This window comes from Microtus oregoni, unplaced genomic scaffold (genome assembly GCF_018167655.1).
Source record: "Microtus oregoni isolate MIOR12 unplaced genomic scaffold, Mior012 000020F_ref0000438, whole genome shotgun sequence".
Classification (NCBI taxonomy): domain Eukaryota; kingdom Metazoa; phylum Chordata; class Mammalia; order Rodentia; family Cricetidae; genus Microtus; species Microtus oregoni.
In genome coordinates, this window is record NW_024543079.1 from 30007351 (window position 1) to 30031597 (window position 24247).

Genomic DNA, 24247 nt, shown 5'->3' on the forward strand with positions numbered 1-24247 from the left:
ATAGCCCAGTGTCTGGAATGTTAACAAAGGGTTTTGTGCAGAGATGTGTGGTAGACTACATTGACTAAACCTAAAGTCTCTTTGAGAGTGTTTGAGTAATATGTGAAATTATATAATAATAGCAATGTAAATTTGTGTGTGTGTGTGTGTGTGTGTGTGTGTGTGTGTGTGTGTATGCATGCACACACGCGCGTGCACTTTGAGTTTTGGGGAACAAACCAGGGCCTTGCACATGCTAAACAAGTACCCCATAAACTCAACCCTAATCTATTCTTCAAAATACAGTTTTCCCCTCCAGGTGAGTTTTGCATCGGGCTTTTAAACTTTAGCATCTAAAACACCTGTGAGGAACTGACAGAAATACATTCATAAGGAATGGCAATCTTTGGGGGGCAGAACCAAGCCTCTTTTTCCAGAAGTTCCCACTCCCCAAGTGATTCTGATGCCTATCAAAGTTTGAAACCCATCACAATAAACCAATCCGAGTTAGAAAATTGCTAGGTGCAGTTGCTTCAAATAGTTCTTGTTGTCAAAGGGTGTAGGAACAAAAGCGCCCATTCAGAGAGCAGGGAGCCCCCTCTCCACCTGGCCTCAGATGCCTGGGATGCTCCCTGAAGAGTTAGTGCCGCCTTCCTTATCATTGGGTAGAGCCTTTGATCAGGAGCTTCTTCATTCTGGCCCATTTTTCACTTCAAAGCTGAGAAATTGGATCAGCCTCTCTCTTTTCCCCTTCACTGAGGGTCCAGCTAGCCCCACAGGTGGGCCAGCCACAGGGAAACCTGTGCAGACAGGCTTCTGCCCTCATAGAGTCCCGGAGAAAAGCTTTTGTGGGACACTCCTGTCTGATTCTCTCTTCACACAACTGGTGCCAAAGGAAAGCCAGGGGGAGGAAACCTGAGCTTGTTCTAAGTCTGCCATTTGGGTGTGGAATAACCACAGTTAGGGCACAGTTCAAGATGAACAGTTCTGTGATGTTCCATCTCCTAATCCCTGGGACAAGGCTTCCAGGTTAGGCTCCAAAAGTCCTTTAAAGAAAAGAATCCCCTCCAGGTTCCAGTATAAATCTTCTTTTATCTAGGCATTAAAGTTAGTTCCCAGGTGAAACTTCACATAAAGGAAGAGGAGAGATTATCTGGCCTGTGGATACAAGAATGCAAGTAGTTCCATTTACTTGGTAAGTTATTTCATTTTGGGAAACTGACATACGCTCTTATGAGATGTATTTTCAGACCCAGGGTATTTATCCAACTAATCCCCTTCCATTTCTCCTCTCAAATGTAATGGTTTTTAAATGTACTAAGAAAGACTACAACTTCAGGAGTCATTTGTATAATTCACTAAGTTTGTATACAAATGAGAATGTCATTTTAAATATATATAGCTCACACATCTTTTTATTTGCTCAGGAAAATATACACTTCCGTGCTTTTATCTGCAGAATTAAGCAGTCTAAATTTAGAGCATTCTCATAACCACAAAAGAAAACTTATATTTATGAAAAGCCATTCCCCATCATTCATCCCATGCACAGGTCTGTGAAATACTCACTTTCCTTCTCTACAGATTTACATATTTTGGGTATTTTACATGAATAAAATCATAAAATATGTGGCCTTGAATGACTTGCTTATTCTAATATAGCATCTATCACTCTCCACTTCCTCTTCAGGTCTAAACATCTCAGAGTATAGATAGCTCTAATTATTTGATTGTGCATTCATTCAATAACGCTTTGTTTGTTTCTATTTTGAACTAGTATTAAATTAGTATTGAATATTTGTTTATAAATATTGGTATCTATACACACTTTTATTTCATTTCTAAGAATGGAATTGGTACTATAAACTTGGCTTAGTCATCAAAGTGTTTGCCATTCAAGCATAAGATGCTGAGTTCAGATCCTGGATATGCACATAAACACCAGGAATGTTGACACGTGTATGAAACCCCAGTGCTGAGGGGATGAAAATTAACAATTCTCTAGATCCCCTAGAGCTCACTGGCCAAGCAGTCTAACACCATGGATCAGTTCCAGGTTCAGGGAAAGAGTCTGCCTCAAAAAAAGTGGAGGGTAATAAAGGAAGACTCTTGATTGTAACTACTAACCTCTATACTCACACAATATTCATGCACACACCACACACACACACACACACACACACACACACACACACTTGCTCAGTGTTGTGATTTGAATGAGTCTGAATAAGAAATATTCCCCAATAGGCTCATGCATTTGAATACTTTGTCCCCAGTTGGTGATGCTATTTGGGAAGGTTATGAGATGATGACAAGGAAGAACCTTGCTGGAGGACATATTCCATGGGATTTATAGCCTTTCCCCACTCTTCTTCTCTCATTCTATTTCTGGTATGCAAATACAGTGTGATTAGGCCTTCTGTCCACTAGCTTTGCCTCATGGTCCTACTGTTATGCCTTCTTGACCACAAAGAATATTCTCTCAGGATATGTAAGCCAAAACAAGCCCTTTCTTCCCTGGGCTGGTTGTGTCAGGGGATTATAACACACCAAGAGAAAACTAATTAACATGTGATGTTATACAGTAAATGTATGATTAATATTTTGAGAGACTACATAATTATTTCACACTATTTCTACTCTCATCAGAATTTGATGAGCATTCTAATTTCTCTATATCACACCACCATCCTGCTAATTACAGCCAGCACACTGGCAGCTCATGAAGTTTGATTTGCATTTTGTACAGAACTAATAACACTGAGGATCTGGGCACCCATTGCTGCTCATCTGTAAATCTACTTTGAACAGATATCTACACAAACTCTTTGCCCGCTTTTAAGCTGGATAATTTATATTTTCATGAAAAAATTCTAAAATATATTCATACATTGTGTATACATGCTTCTCATAAAATATATAATTGGCAAACCTTTTCTTCTAACTGTCAATTGGTGTTGCCAATTGACAAACTCACAGTGTGGTTTGTAGTAAATTTTACATTTTGATGATATTAAATTTCTCTTTCTCATGTGCTTTTGTCATATGTAGGAAATTATGTCTTAATCTGATCAATTTTTGCTTTTGTTTTCCTTTAAGAGTTCTAACAATTTCTTATTGAGCAAATTTTTGTACTGTATGTCCTTTTAGAAAATATTTCATCTGTTATCTAACTTGTTGCCATACTATTTTTGACTTTGTTCTGTTTCATTTGTATATTTGCATTTTTTTTTTGTAACCAAGACTCACTAGCCTAGATCTTGGAACCTGATGCTAAGCTCAAACTATTAAAGTACAGGCATGTGTTTCCATGTCTCCTCTGTTGTTTTCTTTATATGGCTTGGGTTCTGTATGTGTTTTGAATATCATTAGACTTTTATCAGATTATGTATGGTTTCCAAATATTTTTTGTTCATTCCACAGGCTGTTTCTCTACTCACTGAGCAGTAGTTTTCTTAATTTGTTAGGATGCAGTTTATTATGTCAAATTTTGGATTCAATGTATTCCCTAAAAAATAACTGCTGAAAAAAATCTCAAAATGTGTCAAAAGTTTTTACAGTATTAATTCGATTCTTCTAAGTCTAATATTCCCTTAGGGCTTATTTTTATATGTAAAGAAAATGTCTAATTCTCAAGCATGTATATACATGCTGTCCTCAAACCATTTATTAAACAATCTGACCATTGTTTTGCATTTGCTCTTAGCATTTTTATTCAAAGACCTATTGAATGAAAATATATACTTATTTTGGGTTTTCTTCTATGGGCTAACATCGTTTTGGTTTTATGTAATACCATGCTGTTTAGGTTATTATGGATTTGCAATAACTTCTGAAGGAAGGGCATACAATATCTCCAGTTTTGTTCTTTTTGGTCAAGATCAGTAAGGTTGTTTGGTTGTTCCACACATATTTTGGGAATCATTTCTATTTATAATATAATATACATAATACATATGTAGGCATATGTTAAGTATATGTATATATGCATACATACATACACACACATACATACATACATTGGCGAGTTTGCTCAGCAGATAAAATACCACCAAATCTGATAATCTCATTTTAATCCCTCAGACCCATGTAGCATAAGAAAATAATTGATATTCACAAATAAGGTATCCTCTGTCTGTTATGGAATTATTCTCTTGTATACTGTAAAGATTTGTCACTCATATTAGTTTAATAAAACACTGATTGGCCAGTAGCAAGGTAGGAAGTAGAGGTGGGATGATCAGATTAAGAGAATACTGAGAAGAGGAAAGGTAGAGAGTCAGTCACCCAAAGTTCCTCTGTAACATCAGGGCACCTATCTTTGGCCCACAATCCTAGCATGTACAACAGACATTTCTGTGAAGCAGGATACTCTGAAGGGCTGTTTCTCCTTGTTTTGACTGTGTTTTACAGTCACATTCTTTTGTATCCTGTTTGTCCAGTTAGGACAGCATACTGTCAGCAGACAAGGCAAGAAAATTTTCTTGCCAAGGGGCTTATTTATGCCACAAAGAAAGTGAACTCCATATGGAGTTTCTTCAGTGTTCATTATTTTCTCTGAAGTAGAATGGTACTGCTAGATGCAAACATGCCTCATTGTCATAAAAAAGAGTCTGTCATTAAAACATCTTAAATGCCATATTGTATAAATCTCTGAAGTGTTTGAAGGTGACCTGTCTATTTTAGATATTTTATTTAATTTATCTATTTTATATTTTATCTTATTTATTTACATTTTATCTATTTTACATAGACATGTCACCTTGTTAGACCTTAAAAACACACCTAATGTGACTACAAGTTTGATTGTAATAGGTGACTAATTACTAACTTTCATTTCCTTATTATCCTTTTTTCCTAGGCTTCATACCCTGGTATACAACTTCAGAAGACTTTGTCTTTACCAGTGGCCAGATCAGATTTAGGGACTCCTAGCCCCCAAACCCCACAGGTGTCACCCTACTAGATATGAAGACCTGCTAGTCACCAGAGTCCTTGGCAATTTAGGCCAGAAGAACTGACAGGAAAGAAAAATCAAGGAACAAAATACTGATCTAACAAAGACAAATGCAGGAATCAGTGCCTATCCCTATAATCATCCCAAATCCAGATGCTTAAATGCCAGTGTAAGAGCATAATAATTGATAAGGTAATATGGCATCACCAGAGCCCAGCTATCTCATATATCAGCAATACCTGAACAATCCAACATAACTGAAGCAGAAGAAACAATATTAAATTTACTTTATGAAGATGACAAAGGTTCTTGAAGAGGATATGAACTAATACTTTATAGAAATTGATTAAAAGAAATAAAAGAAAAACTTACAAGAAAAAAAATCCCTAAAATAAAACCAAGAAATAACAAACAAACAAAAAAAAAACTGTTCATGAGCAGAAAATGGAAATAGAAGCAATACATAAAACATAAACACAGAGAATTCTGGTAAAGGAAAATCTGGGTAAGTGAATAGAAACTACAGATGCAAACATCACAAACAGAACTCAAGAGTTGGAAGATTAATATTCAGGAGGATGCCTATACATTTTTCTTTGGGTTCTCCTTCTTATTTAGCTTCTCTAGGATCTCTAATTATAGGCTCAATGTCCTTTATTTATGGCTAGAAACCAAATATGAGTGAGTACATCCCATGTTCCTCTTTTTGGGTCTGGCTTACCTCACTCGGGATGGTGTTTTCTATTTCCATCCATTTGTATGCAAAATTCAAGAAGTCCTTGTTTTTACTGCTGAGTAGTACTCTAATATGTATATATTCCATACTTTCTTCATGCATTCTTCCATTGAAGTGCATCTAGGTTGTTTCCAGGTTCTGGCTATTACAAACAATGCTGCTATGAACATGAAAGGAGACAGAGACAGAGACCCACATTGGAGCACAGGACTGAAATCTCAAGGTCCAAATCAGGAGCAGAAGGAGAGAGAGCACGAGCAAGGAACTCAGGACCGCGAGGGGTGCACCCACACACTGAGACAATGGGGATGTTCTATCGGGAACTCACCAAGGCCAGTTGGCCTGGGTCTGAAAACGCCTGGGATAAAACCGGACTTGCTGAACATAGAGGACAATGAGGACTACTGAGAACTCAAGAACAATGGCAATGGGTTTTTGATCCTACTGCACTTACTGGCTTTGGGGGAGCCTAGGCAGTTTGGATGCTCACCTTACTAGACCTGGATGGAGGTGGGTGGTCCTTGGACCTCCCACAGGGCAGGGAACCCCGATTGCTCTTTGAGCTGACCAGGGAGGGGAACTTGATTGGGGGAGGGGGAGGGAAATGGGAGGTGGTGGCAGGGAAGAGACAGAAATCTTTAATAAATAAATAAATAAATAAATAAATAAAAGAGTTGGAAGAGAATCTCAGGTGTTAAAGACATGATAGGAGAAATAGATTCATTAGTCAAAGAAAATGTTAAATCTAAGAATTTTTAATGCAAAATATCCAGGAAATCTGGGATACTATGAAAAGACCAAACCTAAGAATAATAGGAATAGAAGGAGAAGAAACCCAGCTCAAAAACTCAGTGAATATATTTAACAAAGTCATAAAAGAAAAATCTCCCAACCTAAATAACCACATGTATATAAAAATACATGAAGCCTACAGAACAACAAATAGATTGTATCAGAGAAGAAAGTCTCCTCAACACATAATATTCAAAACACTATACATACAGGACAAAGAATATTAAAAGAGGCAAAGGAAAAAAGCCAAGTAACATATAAAGACAAATCTGTTAGAATCACACCTAACTTCTCAACAGAGACCTTACAATCCAGAAATGCCTGGACGGATATTTTACAGACTCAAAGAGATCACAGATGTTAGCCCAAACTACTATACTCAACAAAACTGTCAATAACTATAGATAGAGAAAACAAAACAATTTTTGTTAAAGTCAAATTTAAGCCATATCTATCCATAAACTCAGCCCTACAGAAGGTGTTAGAAGGAAAACTCCAACTCTAGGAAGTTAACTACACCCACAAAAACTCAGGCAATAGGTAATCTCACACCAGAAAAACCCAAAGAAGAGAAACACACACACACACACACACACACACACACACACACACTACCACCACGAACAAAAAAGTAACAGGAATTAACAATCATTAGTCATTAAAATACCTCAATATCAATGAACTCAATTTTCCAATAAAAAGACACAGGCTAATGGATTGGAGATGAAAACAGGATCTATCATTCTGTTTTATAGGAGAAATACTCCTCAACATCTAAGGTAGATATTACCTCATATTACCTCAGAGTGAAGTGTTAGGAAAAGATTTTCCAATCAAATGAACCTAAAAAGCAAACTGGGGTAGGTGCCATAATATTTAAAAAATAGGCTTTCCACCAAAGTTAATTCAAAGAGATGGAAATGGCATTTCATATTCATCAAAGAAAAATGTACAACAAGATGATGCCTTGCTTCTGAAGATGTATGCCAAAAATGCAAGAACACTCACATTTGTGAAAGAATAGTTACTAAAGCTTAAATCACACATGGAACCCCACACAATAATAGTGGAAATCTTCAACTCACACCAGTGGACAGGTCACCAGCTGCCAAAGCTGTAGCCACACAGCTTAGCAGTTTAAAGGCTCACGAGGTCAGAAAAGGATAGAGTTACAGAATAAAGACAAATTTGGAAAAAAAAATCTCCAAACAAGTTACAATGTGTTTAAAAATATGTGTGGGCTTAAGAAAACAGTACAGACAGTCACAGGGGAAAAAAAACTAATTTAAAAATAGTAAAGTCTTTAAAGAGAGAGGAAAAGTAATATAAAAGAAAAAAGACACAGAATGATGCAAAATACACAGGGAGTCTGGGTCTTATACTGATGTGTTGGTTTTGAATTTTTTGATTGCAGATAAGCAAAGGATAGCTGCTAAGAGACACAGGCTTGAAAGAGGGACTGATGAAATAAACCAGCCTAGATGTCTTAAGAATGATTTAATTTTCAAATGGATCTCAAAAGATACATTATTTTTGGAGAAGATGTTTTGCTTTTATTTCCACGGGAAACAAGAGACTGTGGGTTTTTTTTTTTTTTTTTTTTTTTTTTTTTTTTTTTTTTTTTTAAGCTGATGGGATGTTTATTTTCGGACAGGGTTTCCAGAGCCAGAGGAAGGTTTAGCAGAAGGAGGAGCTAAGGGCCCGGGTCCTTTCTGGCCACTGGCAGGCTGCACAGGCCCTTTCTTTTGGGGGATTAAGATTTTGTTCTTGCTCTTGAACACTTTGCTGGGGTCCAGCTTATTCACAAAGGAGTCGGTCTCTTCTGTGAGCAGGCTTGTGTTGCTGTAGGTGATGGGTTTGTACATACTGAACCATTGCTTGGCCTGTGGGCTAATGCCATAGCTGGTGAAGGCATATTGCCACTGGGGCAAGCCCAGGTGGGTGATGAGCAGGCGGTAATAGGCAGTAAAGGTATCTGTGAGAAAATGCCAGTATAATGCTCTGTCCAGGAACCAGATCTCAGTGTCATGAGCTAATCCAGGTTTCCCATGTTTGTAGACGAGGCAAACCTTCCCATTACCGTTGCACGAATCTAGTTCAAATATCACACTGCGACTGTCAAAGTGAGGCTTCTCTGGCTGGTCTTCATTGGCTTCGTCATCGTCCTCTAGGTCTGCCAGAGTTGGTGCATTAGGAAGTGAATACAGAGAAGACTGGATGAGCTGACTTATTCCCCATTAATATAAATCAGGTTTGGTCAGGGAGAGACCTTCTTAATCTTGCTTGATAGGTGATCTATATCAACAAAATGTTACAGCAAGTTTTCCCAAAACATGGCCATTATCTCAGTTTCCACAGGAACTCCTAAAGATGTCCTTGCTCACAAACAACAGGAAGCAGTCTAGAGAAGATAATGCACACACTCCCAAGAGATAGGGTGAGAGGTTGTTGGTATTTTGATGGGTTATGGAAGTTTATTTTCATTTAGAAGAATATAAGGATATAGAATAAAAAGATATTAATCTCAGATATTTTGCATTGGCATGGATTTGGTATATTGATACAAATCTAAAGTTAGTTTTCTTATACTGCATATACATTTCTACACTTTCTTGGGGTTTTTTGCTTATGCAACTCATTTTAAAATGCAATGTATAATTAAGAAATAAGGTTAGAATTAATTTATGTAATCAAACTTGTAGTCACATTGGTTATGCTTTCAATGTTAAACAGGTATATTACAGACAGATAGATGATTTTTAAACACTTCAAATACCTAAAGAATATGACATTTAAGATGATTAATAACCTAAGGATTTTTATGACAACAAGACACATCTGCTCCTGTCATCACTAAATTATTTCATAAAATGATAATGGGCTTTGAATAAACTCAATATGGGTTTGCTTTCAATATAGCAAGGTTAACCATTTGGGCAAGAAATGGTACTCACCTTGACTGCTGAAAGTATGCTGTAAAAACTGGACAATCAGTACACAAGGAGAAAGACTGTTGGATTTTACTAAGACAAATCAGGAAAGTGTTTTCAGATTTCTGCTTCATAGAGGAGTCTTTGCCAATACTAGTTTGGACAGTCATTCAAATTTTGCCAGATATTCTAGGCTTATAGGCTGAAGGTAGATGCTCAAATGTTGCAGAGGAACTTTGGGTGAATGTCCAGGCAGCTAGATGTCTATTTTGTTAGGTAATATTACATCCTTCTGGGATCTTTGATGGAGCTAAAACTAAATATTTAGAGTTATAGTTTTCCTTAGTTATGATAGAAAGTAAATTAGATATAAAACTTTGGAATCACTAATATAAGATTATTATTATTTTCTATGAATTTGCTAGATACAAATGGACTAAACATTGTAAATGTAATTCTTACTTGGTATTTGTTTACATTTTATATAGATTTACTATGTTAAAATTAAAATCTTCTTTTTATTTAGACAAAAGAAGGAAATGTTGTACAATATTAGTTTAAGATATGTTATATTCATTTATGCTGTGGAATATTTGTTTAATAATGCAAAGATATGCTGCATTCCTTTATGTTGCATTTCTTTAACTCTGTGAGGCTGTGTTACTTTGTCTGCCTAAAACACCTGATTAGTCTAATAAAGAGCTGAACATTCAATAGTCAGGCAGGAGAGAGAAATAATTAGGACTGACAGGCAGAGAGAATAAATAGGGGGAGAAGTCTAGGCTAGAGATAAGAGGAAGGAGAAAAAGAGGAGAGGAACAAGCCAAGGGCCAGCTACCCAGCCACAAAACCAGGGAATAAGAAGTGAAGAAAAACATACAGAATAAGGAAAGATAAAAAAAAAAAGAGAGACAGAGGCAAAACATAGAAGAAGAGAAATGGATTAATTTAAGTTAGAAAATCTGGCTAGAAACAAGACAAGCTAAGGCCAGGCATTCATAAGTAAGAAAAATTCTTCATATATTTATTTGTAAACTGGGCGGCAAGTCCCCATAGAGTAAAAACTAAACTAAACTCCATCATCCTGGGTGCGCTGCCTATCCTTAATTAGGGAGGTGCTTAGTCGTAGTGCAATTTGATATGCCATGTTCTGTAGATATTCATGGGAAACCTGTCCTTTCCTAAACAGAAACAGAGGAGGAGTGGATTGGAGGATGAAAACAGAGGGGGGTGGAGGAGGGAGTGGGAGAAGAAGAGTAGAAGAAGCTGTGCTCATGATGTAAAATCAATAAATTTATTTAAAAAGGGAAAATGTAAAAGAGAAAAATTTAAAACACAAACAAATCAGGATTTACTATCTGACAAATTTTAAAATAAACCAAATACATCTTCTAAATATATCTAGAATCTCCACAGCATAATGATATAATGCAAAAGAAAGATTTCTTCTTAAAACTTAGTAAACTTTCAGGTAACAAATTATTCTAGTTTTTCTTCTGTTGCTGTGATAAAACATTCCAATCCAAAGTAACTTGGGGCACAAAGACTTTGTCTGGCTTACACTTCCTCTTCAGTCTATCGCTGAAGAAAGTAAAGACAGGGACTCAATGCAGGAACCTGAAGGTAGAAATTATGGAAGAATGCTACTTGACAGCTTGTTCTCTGTTTAGCTCATACTCATGAAGTCTCCATATACAACCCAGAGCCACCTGCCCAAGGAATGGTACTGCCCACAGACTTCCTACTTCAATGAACATGAAGCACTTCTTCCCAGACATGACCACAAACTAATCAGATACAAATATACTTAACTGTATCATGTCATTTCAAGTGGACATTAATTTTAAGTAGGGCATATTACACGCCTTGTCACATTTATACACAGATAAATCAGTTTAAGCAATAATCTTACTCATTTTATTATTATAATAGAAAACATAGTCCAATTGACTTTAATTTTTGACATTTTAAAAATCCAAAGTATCTTAACTATGGGCTCCTCATATATGTATAATATATATATTTACATACTTTTTAATGTAAAAGGGAAGAACTAGTACATAAAAACAATCATATCAAAGCAAATTCAAAATCTAGCTGTGAAAACCCAAATCTGGTAGTTTGATGTCTGGTATCTGGAACCCATTCATGATGTGATTCCCTGGGCTCCAAAGGGCTTTGATTGCCTTATTCTTCCATGTCTATCTTCAGCACACAGGTAGTCTTGAAAGTTTAGAGCAGTTCTACTCCACACCTGACACTGTAATTGACAAACATCCCATAGTCATAGCATCTCCAATAGCCTACATTCTGAACCTTCACCATTGACCTCTCCTGGCCTCTCTTCAGAAACTCTGACCTGTCATATTATACAAGTGTCAGCTTTTCTCAATGACCTCTTGACCTATGCGGCTTTTATGACTCCAAAACCAATGCCCTGTAGGAGACTTTCATGTGAAATTTGACTGTTATTTTGACTTAGCCCCATTAGACCATAACTTCTGCGCACTGACTCTGAGGGAAATACTTTCTTTGTCCCAATAAAACACAGAAGATTTTACCTCAATAATACTATTTTTTAATTAATCACATAAAATTTTCTACTCCTAATTAATCAGTATCCCAGTGATTCTCCCCTAAAAGCACAGAGGTTGTGTTTCAGTGATATTGTCCCCTCTGACTATCCTACCTGCTTCTTCAGCCCCAGGGAAACCAGCACACACAAATGCTGAATCAAGGACCTCTAGTATAGTTATTGACTGAGTCCTTGATTCTCTGAAATCTTGTGATTTAGACTTTTACTGTCCACATTCTCTGAGCATACTTTTCAGATACCAAATAATAAAATCTTAAGAAGCTCTGAGCACTCAAAAACTTTCCCAGCCCACAGTTCCAAAGTCTTTGACATTCCTCCCCCAAACTAAGCTGATGAAGACAATTTGTCATCAAGATTCCTTATTCATATATTCTAGGCTGTGTCACATTGACAGTTAAAGCTAAGGAGGACACAAACCAAGATTGTCTTTGTTATTATGCTTGTAGCTTTTCTCTTGTCTTTCCACACTTATTTCTCCTACAGAATTTTTGTAATTGTATAATTGCTAAGGAAACTATAAAGGGAATTGAGAGGGGGTATGAATACAGAAATTTTCATTTTCATTATGCAAACCTATAAATGAATATAAGAACAATTATTAAAATTCTAAAGATATAAATTTATTTTAACAGAATATAATAATACTTCACATGAATAGATAGGAATGCAAAGAAGTTTTACTATTAGAAAACTCATTAGTCCAATTTATATCACATGACTTGATAAAAATAGACAGTAAATTTTAATGTCCATTTTAATAACACAGCATACTATGAATCAGAATGTCCCTTCCTCCACCTGATTAAAAATATTCCTCATGCCACTTGCAGCAGGCAAGAGAGCTGACCTTGCCCCTGGCCAGCTGCAACACTTGGGAGAGTGGACCCTGCACCTCTCCTGGGCAACACAGTATAGCTGACTTTGTTGATGGGGCATGAGTGAGCTAGCCTGAGAACATGAGTGTGGGAGGTCCCATGCCTCATCTAACATAAACTGGTGTGGAGAGGGAGAGATGCCCCATCAACACCCGGGGTTGTCTGTGGCTGGTGAGAGAGCTGGCCCTGAAATCATGAGAAGAGGAGAGTTGGTCCTGTGTGCAGCACACGGGAGAGTGGTCCCAGCGCATTTCCTGGGCAGCACAGTAGAACTCACCGTTGGCAAGGTCACAGATAAGCCATCTAAAGGCCTGAGAGTGGAAGTACTGACCCCATCCTCAGATTCCAGGTGGCGGCATAGGTGAGGGAAAGATGTCCTTCCTTCCCCTTCCTCCTCACCACCTGCAGCAATGCTGGAGAGCTTGCTCTGGTGGTGAGGATGAGGGAGAGCTGGTAACTGACCAACCCAGCTATAACTCAGGCCCAGAACCAGAGTTATGAGTTGTTCCACCCCAACATTCACCCCATCTATGATCTGCTAGAGCATGTAAAGGGGCCAGTACTGCACAACTACAGGAGAGTCAAGAAGAGTCCCAGTGAAAATCCAGTAACTAGAGTCTAGCAGAAGCCAGACATATAGACTAAAGAGTATGCTGTGTGACTCACCGTCACAGCTTCCACAAGATTTTTTTTCCTTTTCTTTTAAGTTGTTTTCTTTGGGGGGGCATTGAATTTGTTTATGCTGTGGAATAATTGTTTAAGGAATCAAAGATGTGTTGCATTCTTTTATGTTACATTTGATTAACTCTATGAGGCTGTGTCACTTTACCTGCCTAAAACACCTGATTAATCCAAAAAGGAGATTAATGGCTAAAAGCTAGGCAGGGGAAGGATAGGCCAGTCTGCCAGGCAGAGAGAATAAATAGGAGAAAGAGAGAAGAAGGGGAGAAAAAAAGGAAAAAGAGAATAGGATGCCAGGGGCCAGCCACCCAGCTACACAGCCAGTCGTAGAGTAAGAAGGAAAGAAATGTATATAGACTAGAGAAAGATAAAAGCCCAGAGGTAAAGGGTAGATAAGAAAATCAGTTAAGAAAAGCTGGCTAGAAACAAGTCACACTTACATATAAATAAAATTAAGTCTCTGTATATGTATTTGGGAGCTGGATGGTAAGGCCCCAAAGAGTAAAAATACCAACTATGCGGGGGTACGGTTTACAAGGACAAAGGGTAGATAAGAAGGGACAGAAAGATAAATGGGATTGAGATGCATGATATGAAATCCACAAAGAATGAATAAAAAGTTTAAAAATATATGTTTAATAGGGATAGGTCTAGCTAGCTCTGTGTAGCATTGGAACTCCAGGGATCTCGTAAGTCATGAGCTTCACCAGCGGAAACCAGAGCCCCTGCACAAGGGCCAAATGTTTTCCAGTCACTTCTAGAGTATCAGAAGCCTCTTTGCAAAAGTCTCCTTTGTAGACCTGGTCTCTTTGAGTCTCGGTGTATACTTGATTATCTTTTTAATGTCTTTTGTTTTAGAGACTTGGAAACAGAAACCTTTTTTTCATAAGTTTTACTTGCAAAAAAAACCCCACTTTCAAATTATGAGTAAAATGCTTAAAGTTCATAAGCTACCCATGAGTAATTTTTGAACAATAATTGGACTGTTTTGCATTCAATGTTGTTACTATAAAAGAAAGCTGGGAAGAAAAAATGGGTCAAAAAAAAGGGGGAACAAGAGGACAGAGACATGAAAGAGTGGTTGACAGGCTTGTCCACAGATGTCAAAATCAGATTTCAACAAGGAAGCAGGCAAACAATTTAACCTGTGCTGGAGTCCACAAATTTCAGTAGGAAAATGTAGACTTCTGGGTCACAGGTGAAAGGTTACAACAGTAGAAATAACCCATGTGTATTTTTGCACTGTTTCGGTGAGCCTATAAAAGGAGAACCTGGGTCTTCCATAATCAGCAAAGATTCATTTGTCATTTCTCACAGAAGTTGTCTTCTATTACCCTGGTAAGTAACTGTCACTTTGATTTGAAAGGGGACACGTCTACTGTCTTGCAAAGCTTGTCCTTGCATAGATGATCTTAAAGCAGATGGCGCAGAAGAAAGTCCAGTGTGGGCAGTGCTCTTATTCACAAACTCTGAGGCATCACAGGAGTCAAAAGGTCTTCACCATCCGTTCTTATGGTTTTAATGTGAATTTTCTCCCCACAAAACTCATGTTCTTAAGGCTTGTTCCCTTGACAGTGGTGAGCCACCAGAGTACTATAAGGGGTTAATCGACTGATAATTGAATACTAAATAGAAGCAGGGCCTGCTTAGAGGAAGTAGGTCTTTGAAAGGTGTATCTTCAGACTGATTTCTTCCCTGGCACCTTCCCCTCTGCCCTTCTTTCCCCATTCTTGCTCTCTTTGGTTGCTGGTTGCCACAAGGCAGACAGATTTCATCACCGATTGGAAGCACCACCCCAGCCCCTGGCAACCATCCTTGGAGCAGCAATGGAGCAGGAAGCTCCATTTCAAACCCCTTCCCCCTGGGAGTTGCCTTGGTCTGGACTCCACCTCCGGGAAGCCCGCCAAGCGTTAACCCCTCCCCAGGGAAGGTCAGGACCACTCCCACAGGCTATTTAGGCTGCTGCCCCAAAAAAGGAATACGTGGTTTTCGGGTTTTGTGTGGTCCTCCCTCCCTCGCGATGCTGCTGGTCACCTGGGAGGGCTACATTTATTAAACATGGGCGTTTTTATTTAGTCTAATTTGATCTGATTGGAATTATTCGCATCAGCGGAGAGGCTTGTCTTAAAATTGTTCCTAACACTCACCCACGTCCTTTTTTGAAGATTTGACACTGGATAAAGGTAGTGAGGCCACTTGAACAAGGACTGAGCCCTTTGAAAATTCTTATTTCCTCCTTCAGGTTGTTCTCTGATATTTTGCAATAATAATGGAAAGTTACTAATACATTGCTTATTTATTCATTATAATCAAACATTTGTAAGTACAGCATTCTATTACCTCCCCCCAACTTCTACATTTAACCTCACAGCCATGAAGATGTAAACCTTATCATTTTTTGGTGGAGTGGGGGTTTCAAGACAGGGTGTCTCTGTTTAGCACTGGCTATCCTGGAACTCGCTCTGTTTATGAGGCTGGCCTCTAACTCACAGAGATCTGCCTGACTCTGCTTTCCTAGTGCTAGGATTTAAGGCATGGGCTACCACCACCTGGCAAACTTTATCCATTTTATCCACGACTGCATGCATGCACATATTTAGATATAGAAAAGATAAAACCCTGAAGGCAGGCCAACAGCTTCCAAAAAATAAAAGTATCAATCATAAAAAATATTCCAATATTTTCTAAATATGTATCATATATAGTGCACATGCTTACATTTTTCATAACACATTGCTTATCTGTAAGCATGACTCAGTCCTAAGTGACTGCAAAATCAATCCCGTTGATAACGCACATTAACTGGAGATGCAGGCTCTCCTAGATGGGTGAGTATGATGGATACGAAGACCATCTTCATAGAGTGATGTCAAACACCCATCTGTTGAATTTGTCTGCTGTGTCCACATTTCTACAACCTTTATTGAGTCAAAGCCGGAGCTATTTTCCTGCTCTTTACTTTCTAGGAAACACCTCCACGTGTTATTTTAACAGCATTCGCCATCACACATTGTGTATTCTACCACCCATTTTCCAGTGACAAAATAAATGCACACCTTTGGGAAATGAATCAAATAACAAATCAATTACTCCTTTCTGCCCATATCTGATGTAGCTCTGGAACCTTATCAACACTATAGACTTGTTGGCCACTAATTAAATGAGGTCTTCAAGGGGTTCCTTGGCTAAGGTTGCTATCAAGTGTGCTATATTTGCAACACTGGCAGAAATATATTAATACTTAGGAATTAGCCAGTTAAGCTTTAAAGCTAGCCAGAAGACTAACCAAAGCTATAACTAAGACTAAAAACCTCACCCTCACACATATAAATGTTTGCAAATGAAAAGCATTACAGTCAATATTTCAATAGTGGGGCTTACAACACCGCCCCCCCCCCCAAGTGACAGCTATTTGATGAGAAAGATCACAGCTTAGTGTGTGAACAAAGTTTGTCTTTGCTCTTCTAAATGGTGAAAACCAGTGGAATAACATTTCAAATAGACCCTTTGGTAGGCTCATTTCACAAAAGAAGAAACCAAGACACCACGATGATAATTTGTCTGTCAGTGACCACATAGCTAGGAAATGAAAGAAACAAAATTCTGACACTAAGTCCTGGCTTCAGAATCCTACTCTTAACAGTTATAAAATGTAAAAGTCACTCAAATGAGTTTAAAGTTGGTTTCAAAATAACTAAATTGCTAGTTGTGACATTTTCCTTTCATTGGGCAATCAGCACCACCAAAATACTTTGCAGAGTAAATACTTTAACATCTAGGAGGCAGCAGGAGACTTAAGTCTGAGTCCCATGGATTCATAAGCTGGCTTCCAAGCCACATGATAAGCATGAACTGTTAAATTATTTTGTCTGGGAACTGGCAATTTCCAACAGTGTAGGAGTTTCGGTGCTAAACTTTCAGATTACGGGGTGGCGCCGAAGAGCTGATCATGCTCTCGTGGGAATTCACTACTCAGTGTGTAATCCACCTAGCAACGAAGTTGCAGATGGGTAACTGAGGATTCCTTTGTGTGTTGCTAGGTCACCCTCAATCAGGTCCTTGTGCTCCTCTAACTGACATGATGTGCAGTCACCTGGAGGGCATGTGAGAGCAGACTCTGAGGTGGCCCCAGAGTTTCCCCGATGAACTATAGGATTTGAAATGCCCAAGACTACATTTATAATACATGATGTGGGCAATTTAAGCAGCTAAATGTTAGTGGTCACACAAGCAATAAACCAATACAAGGGGAAAATGAGAATATCATTTATCATTATAATTCCAAGTCAGCTGTTGTGGCTGTCACCTCTGATTCATTCTTCGTAAAATCTTTTCTCATAGTTGGAAAGCACTCACTTCTCATCAAACCTTTTTGTCTTTGCATACATAAATGTATTATTTAATTTACTCTTTCTCTCTCTCTCTCTCTCTTTCTCTCTCTCTCTCTCTCTCTCTCTCTCTCTCTCTGTGTGTGTGTGTGTGTGTGTGGTGTACCAGTGCCAGTGTGGACTTGTGGAGATCAGAAGACAGATTGAGGCAGATGGTTCTCTCCTTTTTCTAATTTGGTTCTAGGCACTGAACTCAGGTCTTTAGTCACAGCAGCAGATGCCTTTATACACTCAATCATCTCAAAGACTCCCTGCTCAAATATTTTGATGATTACTTTAATTTCTCATACTCATTTGGCTTCCCAGCTATCAAAGTGCTACAACTCCAGCTGTCACAAATTTCTTTTTTGCTAAAACAAACAAAATAAACAGACAACAAACCGAACACATGGGTTTTACTATTTCTTTTCATTTCCATAGTGATAAGCTTTCATTCAGTCCGCTCCACCCCAACCCTCACTCTAAAACGGTCTTTCCTTAAGAATTTGAAAAACACATTTTTCAAAATTCAAGTTTGATTCAGTGAAGTGCTGCTACCTCACGTGACAGCAGCAGCAACACTGAGCGGAAGTGATGCAGGAAAGTGAATGGGTGTTGTTAGTCTTCATGAGTATTATAGAGTGTTCTCTGTTCCATTGCCTACTCCTCAACCATGACAGTAAACTCTGTGATTTTCTATAGCCAACAAGGTAACAACTAAATTTTGTGGTAAAAGCTTTTACACTACTGAGGAAATAATCAGCTATGTGAAGAGGAAGCCCACAGATTGAGAAAGAATATTTGGCAGCTGTGCATCTAACTAAGAATTAATATTTAGAATATAGAAATGACTCAAAAAAGAGTCAAGAAAACAAATGATCGAATTAAAAAAAAGTCAGCTACAGATTTGAACAAAGTTTTCAAAAGAATAAATACATCACACAGTGTTTGTCATCCTTTGCAATCAGGGAAATTCAAATTAAAACAGCTTTGAGATTTAACTTAGACAACCATGGGTTCACAATCGACCACAAATGGCCATGAAGATGGTGGGGGAGAGGAACTCTTATTCACCATGGGTGGGATTGCAAGCTAGAGCAGCCACTCTGAAAATCAGTGTGGAGAATTCTCGAAAAGCAAAAAAAAAGCAGGCAGATCTCTTACAATTTTCCTTTCCCACCCCATCTGTTTGACTCAGCCACCAAATCCCACAGGCACTCCCTGGGAACCCTCTGGTCACATCAACCAGGAAACCAGTTAGGCAATTTTCACTCTCTCACCTGTCTTTCTGATAGATGTAATTGAATTTAAAAAAAAATAGTAATTGTCATAAACCCACCAGTCATTTTGCAGGTTGATAAATAATGGAAACTTTTGTGCAACTTTTTCTTCCTTTCCTTCTCTCCCAATCAATCTTTCTCACTCACTCACTCACTCTGCATAGAGGTAAGCCTCATCAACACATACGGTGACATTGAAATGGTGAAGGGTCTTTCATGGCCTCCTACTTTGTACTTATTTTTCCACTTTGGTTCATGGTTCATAATTTGATGCTATTTTCTGTTTATTTGTTTGTTTTTTATTATTTGACTTTTCAAGACAGGGTGTCCCCGAATAGTCCTGACTGTCCTGAAACTCAAAATGTAATCCAGGCTAGCCTCAAACTCACAGAGATTCATTTGTCTCTGCCTCCCAAGTGCTGGAATTAAAGGCATGTGTCAACACTGGCTGTCATAAGTTGATGATTTGATAACTGTGCACATTCCAGAATGATTTCTGTAATCACACAACTTAACATTCCCATCACCTTAATGGTCTTCTTTGTGTGTGTGTTGGTTATGAATGGAAAGAATATTTAAGATTCACTATTTTAGTCATTTCAAAGTATGTGATAGTTTATTAAAAACTCTGTTATTAACCTAATCATAAACTTTCTAAATGCGAGCAGATAACAGAGACTTTATACCCTTTGACTAACATTTCATTTCATTCAGACCTAGGCGCAAATGTTCTAGACTTCAGCTTCTATAAAATCCTCATATAAATTAAGTCAAGCAGCTTTTATTTTTCTGTGTCTTATTTATTTAATTTAACATAATGTCCTCCAGACCTGTGCTTTATTAAAATGGTACCATTTTCCTTTTCGCTACTAAATAATGTTCACTTCTTGTCTTCTATTTGTTGGTGGGCACTTCAGTTGATCTCAGATACTGGCAGCTATTAATAATGTACAGTGCACATGGAGTTGCAGATATCTATACCTCATTGTAGTAGTAGGAGCGGCGGGGCTGCGTCCCCAGCACCCGGCCGCCCACATGGCTAGCTCTAGCTTATGCCCCAAAATAATTACACGGAAACTGTATTCCTTTAAACACCGCTTGGCCCATTATATCTAGCCTTTTCTCGGCTATCTCTCACACCTGGACTAGCCCATTTCTAATAATCTGTTTAGCCCACGAGCTGGATTACCAGGAATGATCTTAACCTGTGTCTGCCTGGAGTGGAAGAATCATGGCAACTCTCCGACTCAGCTTCTTTCTCCCAGCCTTCTGTTCTGTTTACTGCTCCCACCTATGTTTTAACCTATGAGGGCCAAGCAGCTTCTTTATTGCTTAACCAATGAAATCAACAGATTGATATATGACACTCCCACATCACCTCATACTGTCTTTTTCTTTAAGGGTATAGTAATCTGTGTTATATGAACATTATTTTATAACTTTTTAGGAATCTCAATCCTATTTGTCATGATGACTGTGCTATTACATTCTCCACACAGTTGGCAAACATTCATTTGTTCATCATCCTAGATAGCAGTTACTGTGTCAATAAGATGGAAAACAATGTGTCCGCTTGGTTTTCCTTTGCATTCTTCTGTTGATTAGCAATGTTGAATATTTTAATAAACTGCCAATCATTTGAATCTCCTCTCTCTCTCTCTCTCTCTCTCTCTCTCCATTTTTTTTATTTGGAGAGTGGAAGTGTGCATGTGTGACAGTCAGAGGATAATTTATAAGAGTCTATTCTCTATTTCTACTATGTGGTTCCCAGAAACATAACACAGGCCATTTGAAAAGCCATATGGAAACCTACTACTGTAGATGGACCATGAGACAGATATTGGGGTAAAGGCTAAAAGATCAAAAAAGTAAAGGAGCCAGCCACTAGAAAGACTTTTTACCTCTGCCAAATCCTCAGACTGAAGGAAGCAAGATCCCCTCTCCATGACTCTTCAGACTGAATGCCTTGAGCTCCTGTCTCCTCCAGGTTTATATTCCTCTCTTCACCCAGACATACCCCTTCCTGTCTCCTCCTCTCTAGCGCTGGGATTAAAGGTATGTGAGTTCCGTGTACTGGGATTTAAGGTGTGAGCCACCACTTCCTGGCCTCTATGGCTAACTAGTGTCTATCTCCACACTCTGATCATCTGGTAAGCTTTATTTGTTAAAGCACAAACACAATATCACCACAGCAGAAGCTTCCTAAAATTTATGTTAGTACATTTGTAAAAGAGTTTTAATGGAGTTTCTCTACAACAGAAGAACACAACTTGCTAGCAAATAAAAACCAAAATACCAGGAATTTGTTACCTTTCTGTGAGTTTTTGGCCAATGGGCTTTCATAAGTCCCACACCCCAGCATTTCAAGCTATTTGCCAATGCTCTTAATTAATGTAGCAGTCCCCTCTGTGTGCTGTGATTACCATTAACGATACAGAAGCTGCCTTGGCCTATTGATAGGGCAGAACTTAGGTAGGCCGGAAAAACTAAAGGGAATGTTGGGAGAAAGAAGGGTGGAGCCAGAGAAACACCATGGATCTGCCACCACAGACATGATGAAACTTTGTTGGTAGGTCATGACCTCGTGGTGATACACAGATTAATGGAGATGGGTTAAATTAAGATGTATGAGTTAGACAATAAGGAGTTAGAGCTAATGGGCCAAAAAGTAATTTAATGAATATAGTTTCCATATGGTTATTTCAGTTCTGGGTGGTCAGGACAAACAAGCGGCCCCCTGAAACACTTGATTACCCTCCAAACGATGATAAAATGCTCTCACTGAAGACACCACATACTGGGCTATAGTATATGGAAAAATCAAGCTAGTACTCAATTGGGAGTTTGATCCCTGCTAGCTATCATATATATCTACACTACCAGAGGAAAACGGGTTGCAAGCTACAACAAAGACTGGACTGGAAAGATATGTCCATTGGTGCAATATTTTGGGAGTAACCAACCACTTTATTATTGTCTCTAAAGCTCTCTCTCTCTGAGAGAAACCCATTTTTGTCACTGTTAAAGGGACCAAGAAAATGTACCTAGATAAATGTGCCCTAGGGAAAAAACCTACTACTATTATTCTGCTTAATGGACACAACACAAATGTAGTAATTGGAGCGGCGGGTCGGGCTGCGTCCTGCCACCCAGCTAGCTTTACCCGAAATAATTACATGGACACTGTATTCTTTTAATCACTGCTTGGCCCATTTCTATCTAGCCTCTTCTAGGCTAACTCTTGCACCTGGACTAGCCCATTTCTAATATTCTATGTAGCACAGCTAGGTGCTCTTACCGGGAAGATTCTAGCCTAAGTCCATCCTGGGTCACAGCTTCATCGCGTGTGTCTGCCCCGGAGCCGGGAGCATGGCGTCTCTGCTCCAGAGAGCAGAGCTTTCCGTCTGAGCTCACTTCCTCTTCCTCCCAGCATTCTGTTCTGTTTGCTCCTCCCACCTATGTTTTAACCTATGAGGGCCAGCCAAGCAGTTTCTTTATTGCTTAGCCAATGAAATCAACAGATTGATATATGACACTCCCACATCACACAAAAACGACTCCTTATGACTTCTTTCCATATTTATAAAACAGTATCAACACTCATCAGAGAAGCAAGTCCTTGCAACAGATGACAACACAGAGACCCTCAAATGATCAATATGCAGAAAGTAAAACATCGTGGGATATTCAGCCACAAATAACATGGGCATAGCATACTCCCACTCCAGGGCTCAGGGAACTTTGTGGAAGTGAGGGCAGAAGTATTTTATGAACCAGAGGTAGATGATCACTACAAGCAAACACTGTTTTCTATACATGAGAAGATAGTTGCATATATAAACTCAAAACAACTGGGGCAGCATGCCCAAGACTTGCACAAGTTGAAGCTAGACAAAGGTCAGGATGGAAGGAGGAAAGTGGGCACAGAAACCTACCACTGTCTGTGAAACTATTGGCATGTAATAATTGCTGGGAGAAGAGAGCCAGCTTTGACATGGCATATCATCATGTCATGGGATGACCCTTTGTAGGCTAACTCCACTCCAAAGAAGGTCCTACATCCAAGAATAGCCAGATGACACAAACTGGACTTGATAGAGAAAGAAAAATTAAAGGAAGATAAAAAGGAAAACTCAAAGTTTGATGGGTGGAAAGTAGATATGGGAGGAGTTGGGGTTGATTATATCATCAAAATATACTATATGAAACTTATAAAGGAAAATACACATATTATTTTGCAAGGAAATCTCTAAATTAGCATCTTGCAAACATGTTTGATTCAGGAGAAACTTTTGTTTAATATAGAAGAAATGTTTTCTTTTTTTTTTCAGGAACATGTGATAATAAATAAACTCCAAGGTATTTCTGCAGAGGACTCTGTAGCCTATTCCCATCCCACTCCAAACCTCTTTATGCTCCCTAGCAGGTCTCCAATAGCCCAGGCTCTGCAGACTCCAGATCAAACAGCCAACCAATAGAAGTTAATCTTCAAAGGGCTTTTCCCAGGTCTTTCTGATAGTAGAGTTATATGTGTAAAATCATTTGACAATGTCAGAGGACACTGAAAGCTTCAAATGAAAGATAGTTGAAAACTAATACAAATGAGAACAAAACTAAATCAAGACAATATCACTGAAATCTAGTGACTAACACAAGGGAATATTAAAATGCAACAAAAGTGTTAATCTTAAATGTCCATGTGATGTATCATCTTTAAATACACCCAAATAATAAAACATTTAATTATGTAAGTGCATATATGCACAGATTAGATGCATGTATTAGAATCCCATTCTATTGCAAAATAGAAAATAAATTATTAGCTGATTGTTCTTTTATAAAAGTTCACAACAAGAGAAACCACGGGGATCTTTTGTGTATAAACTCCCTTGTTATTACAGTGATTCATCAATCTATGAGTATTTAAATTCCAAGCAACAATCCAGAAACCCCAGAATGCCTTTGTTAGGTCCTAGTCATGCTGTGCAGGTAGAATTTTAAGAAACATAGCATTAAACTGAAGTTGCTCTAAAAAAGACTTTTCTTTTGGGATT

The 24247-nt window shown here is 38.4% G+C and overlaps 1 protein-coding gene across 1 annotated transcript; it reads right to left on the reverse strand.

The window, feature by feature from the left end:
• Nucleotides 1-8104: 8104 nt before the first annotated feature.
• On the reverse strand, nt 8105-9564 carry LOC121460039 (tubulin polyglutamylase complex subunit 2-like). The gene is made up of 2 exons (XM_041670156.1): nt 9419-9564; nt 8105-8690 (listed from the first exon to the last, which is right to left on the reverse strand). The coding sequence occupies exons 1-2, from the start codon at nt 9562-9564 to the stop codon at nt 8105-8107; spliced, it is 732 nt and encodes a 243-aa protein (XP_041526090.1).
• Between the last annotated feature and the right edge of the window lie 14683 nt (nt 9565-24247).

What these genes read in the sequence shown, in the direction of transcription:
- LOC121460039 (XM_041670156.1), bottom strand. Translation starts at nt 9,564, where the DNA reads ATGACTGTCCAAACTAGTATTGGCAAAGACTCCTCTATGAAGCAGAAA. An exon ending in GCATACTTTCAGCAGTCAAG is followed by an intron (nt 8,691 to 9,418) that starts GTGAGTACCATT and finishes ATGGGGAATAAG; the next exon opens with TCAGCTCATCCAGTCTTCTC.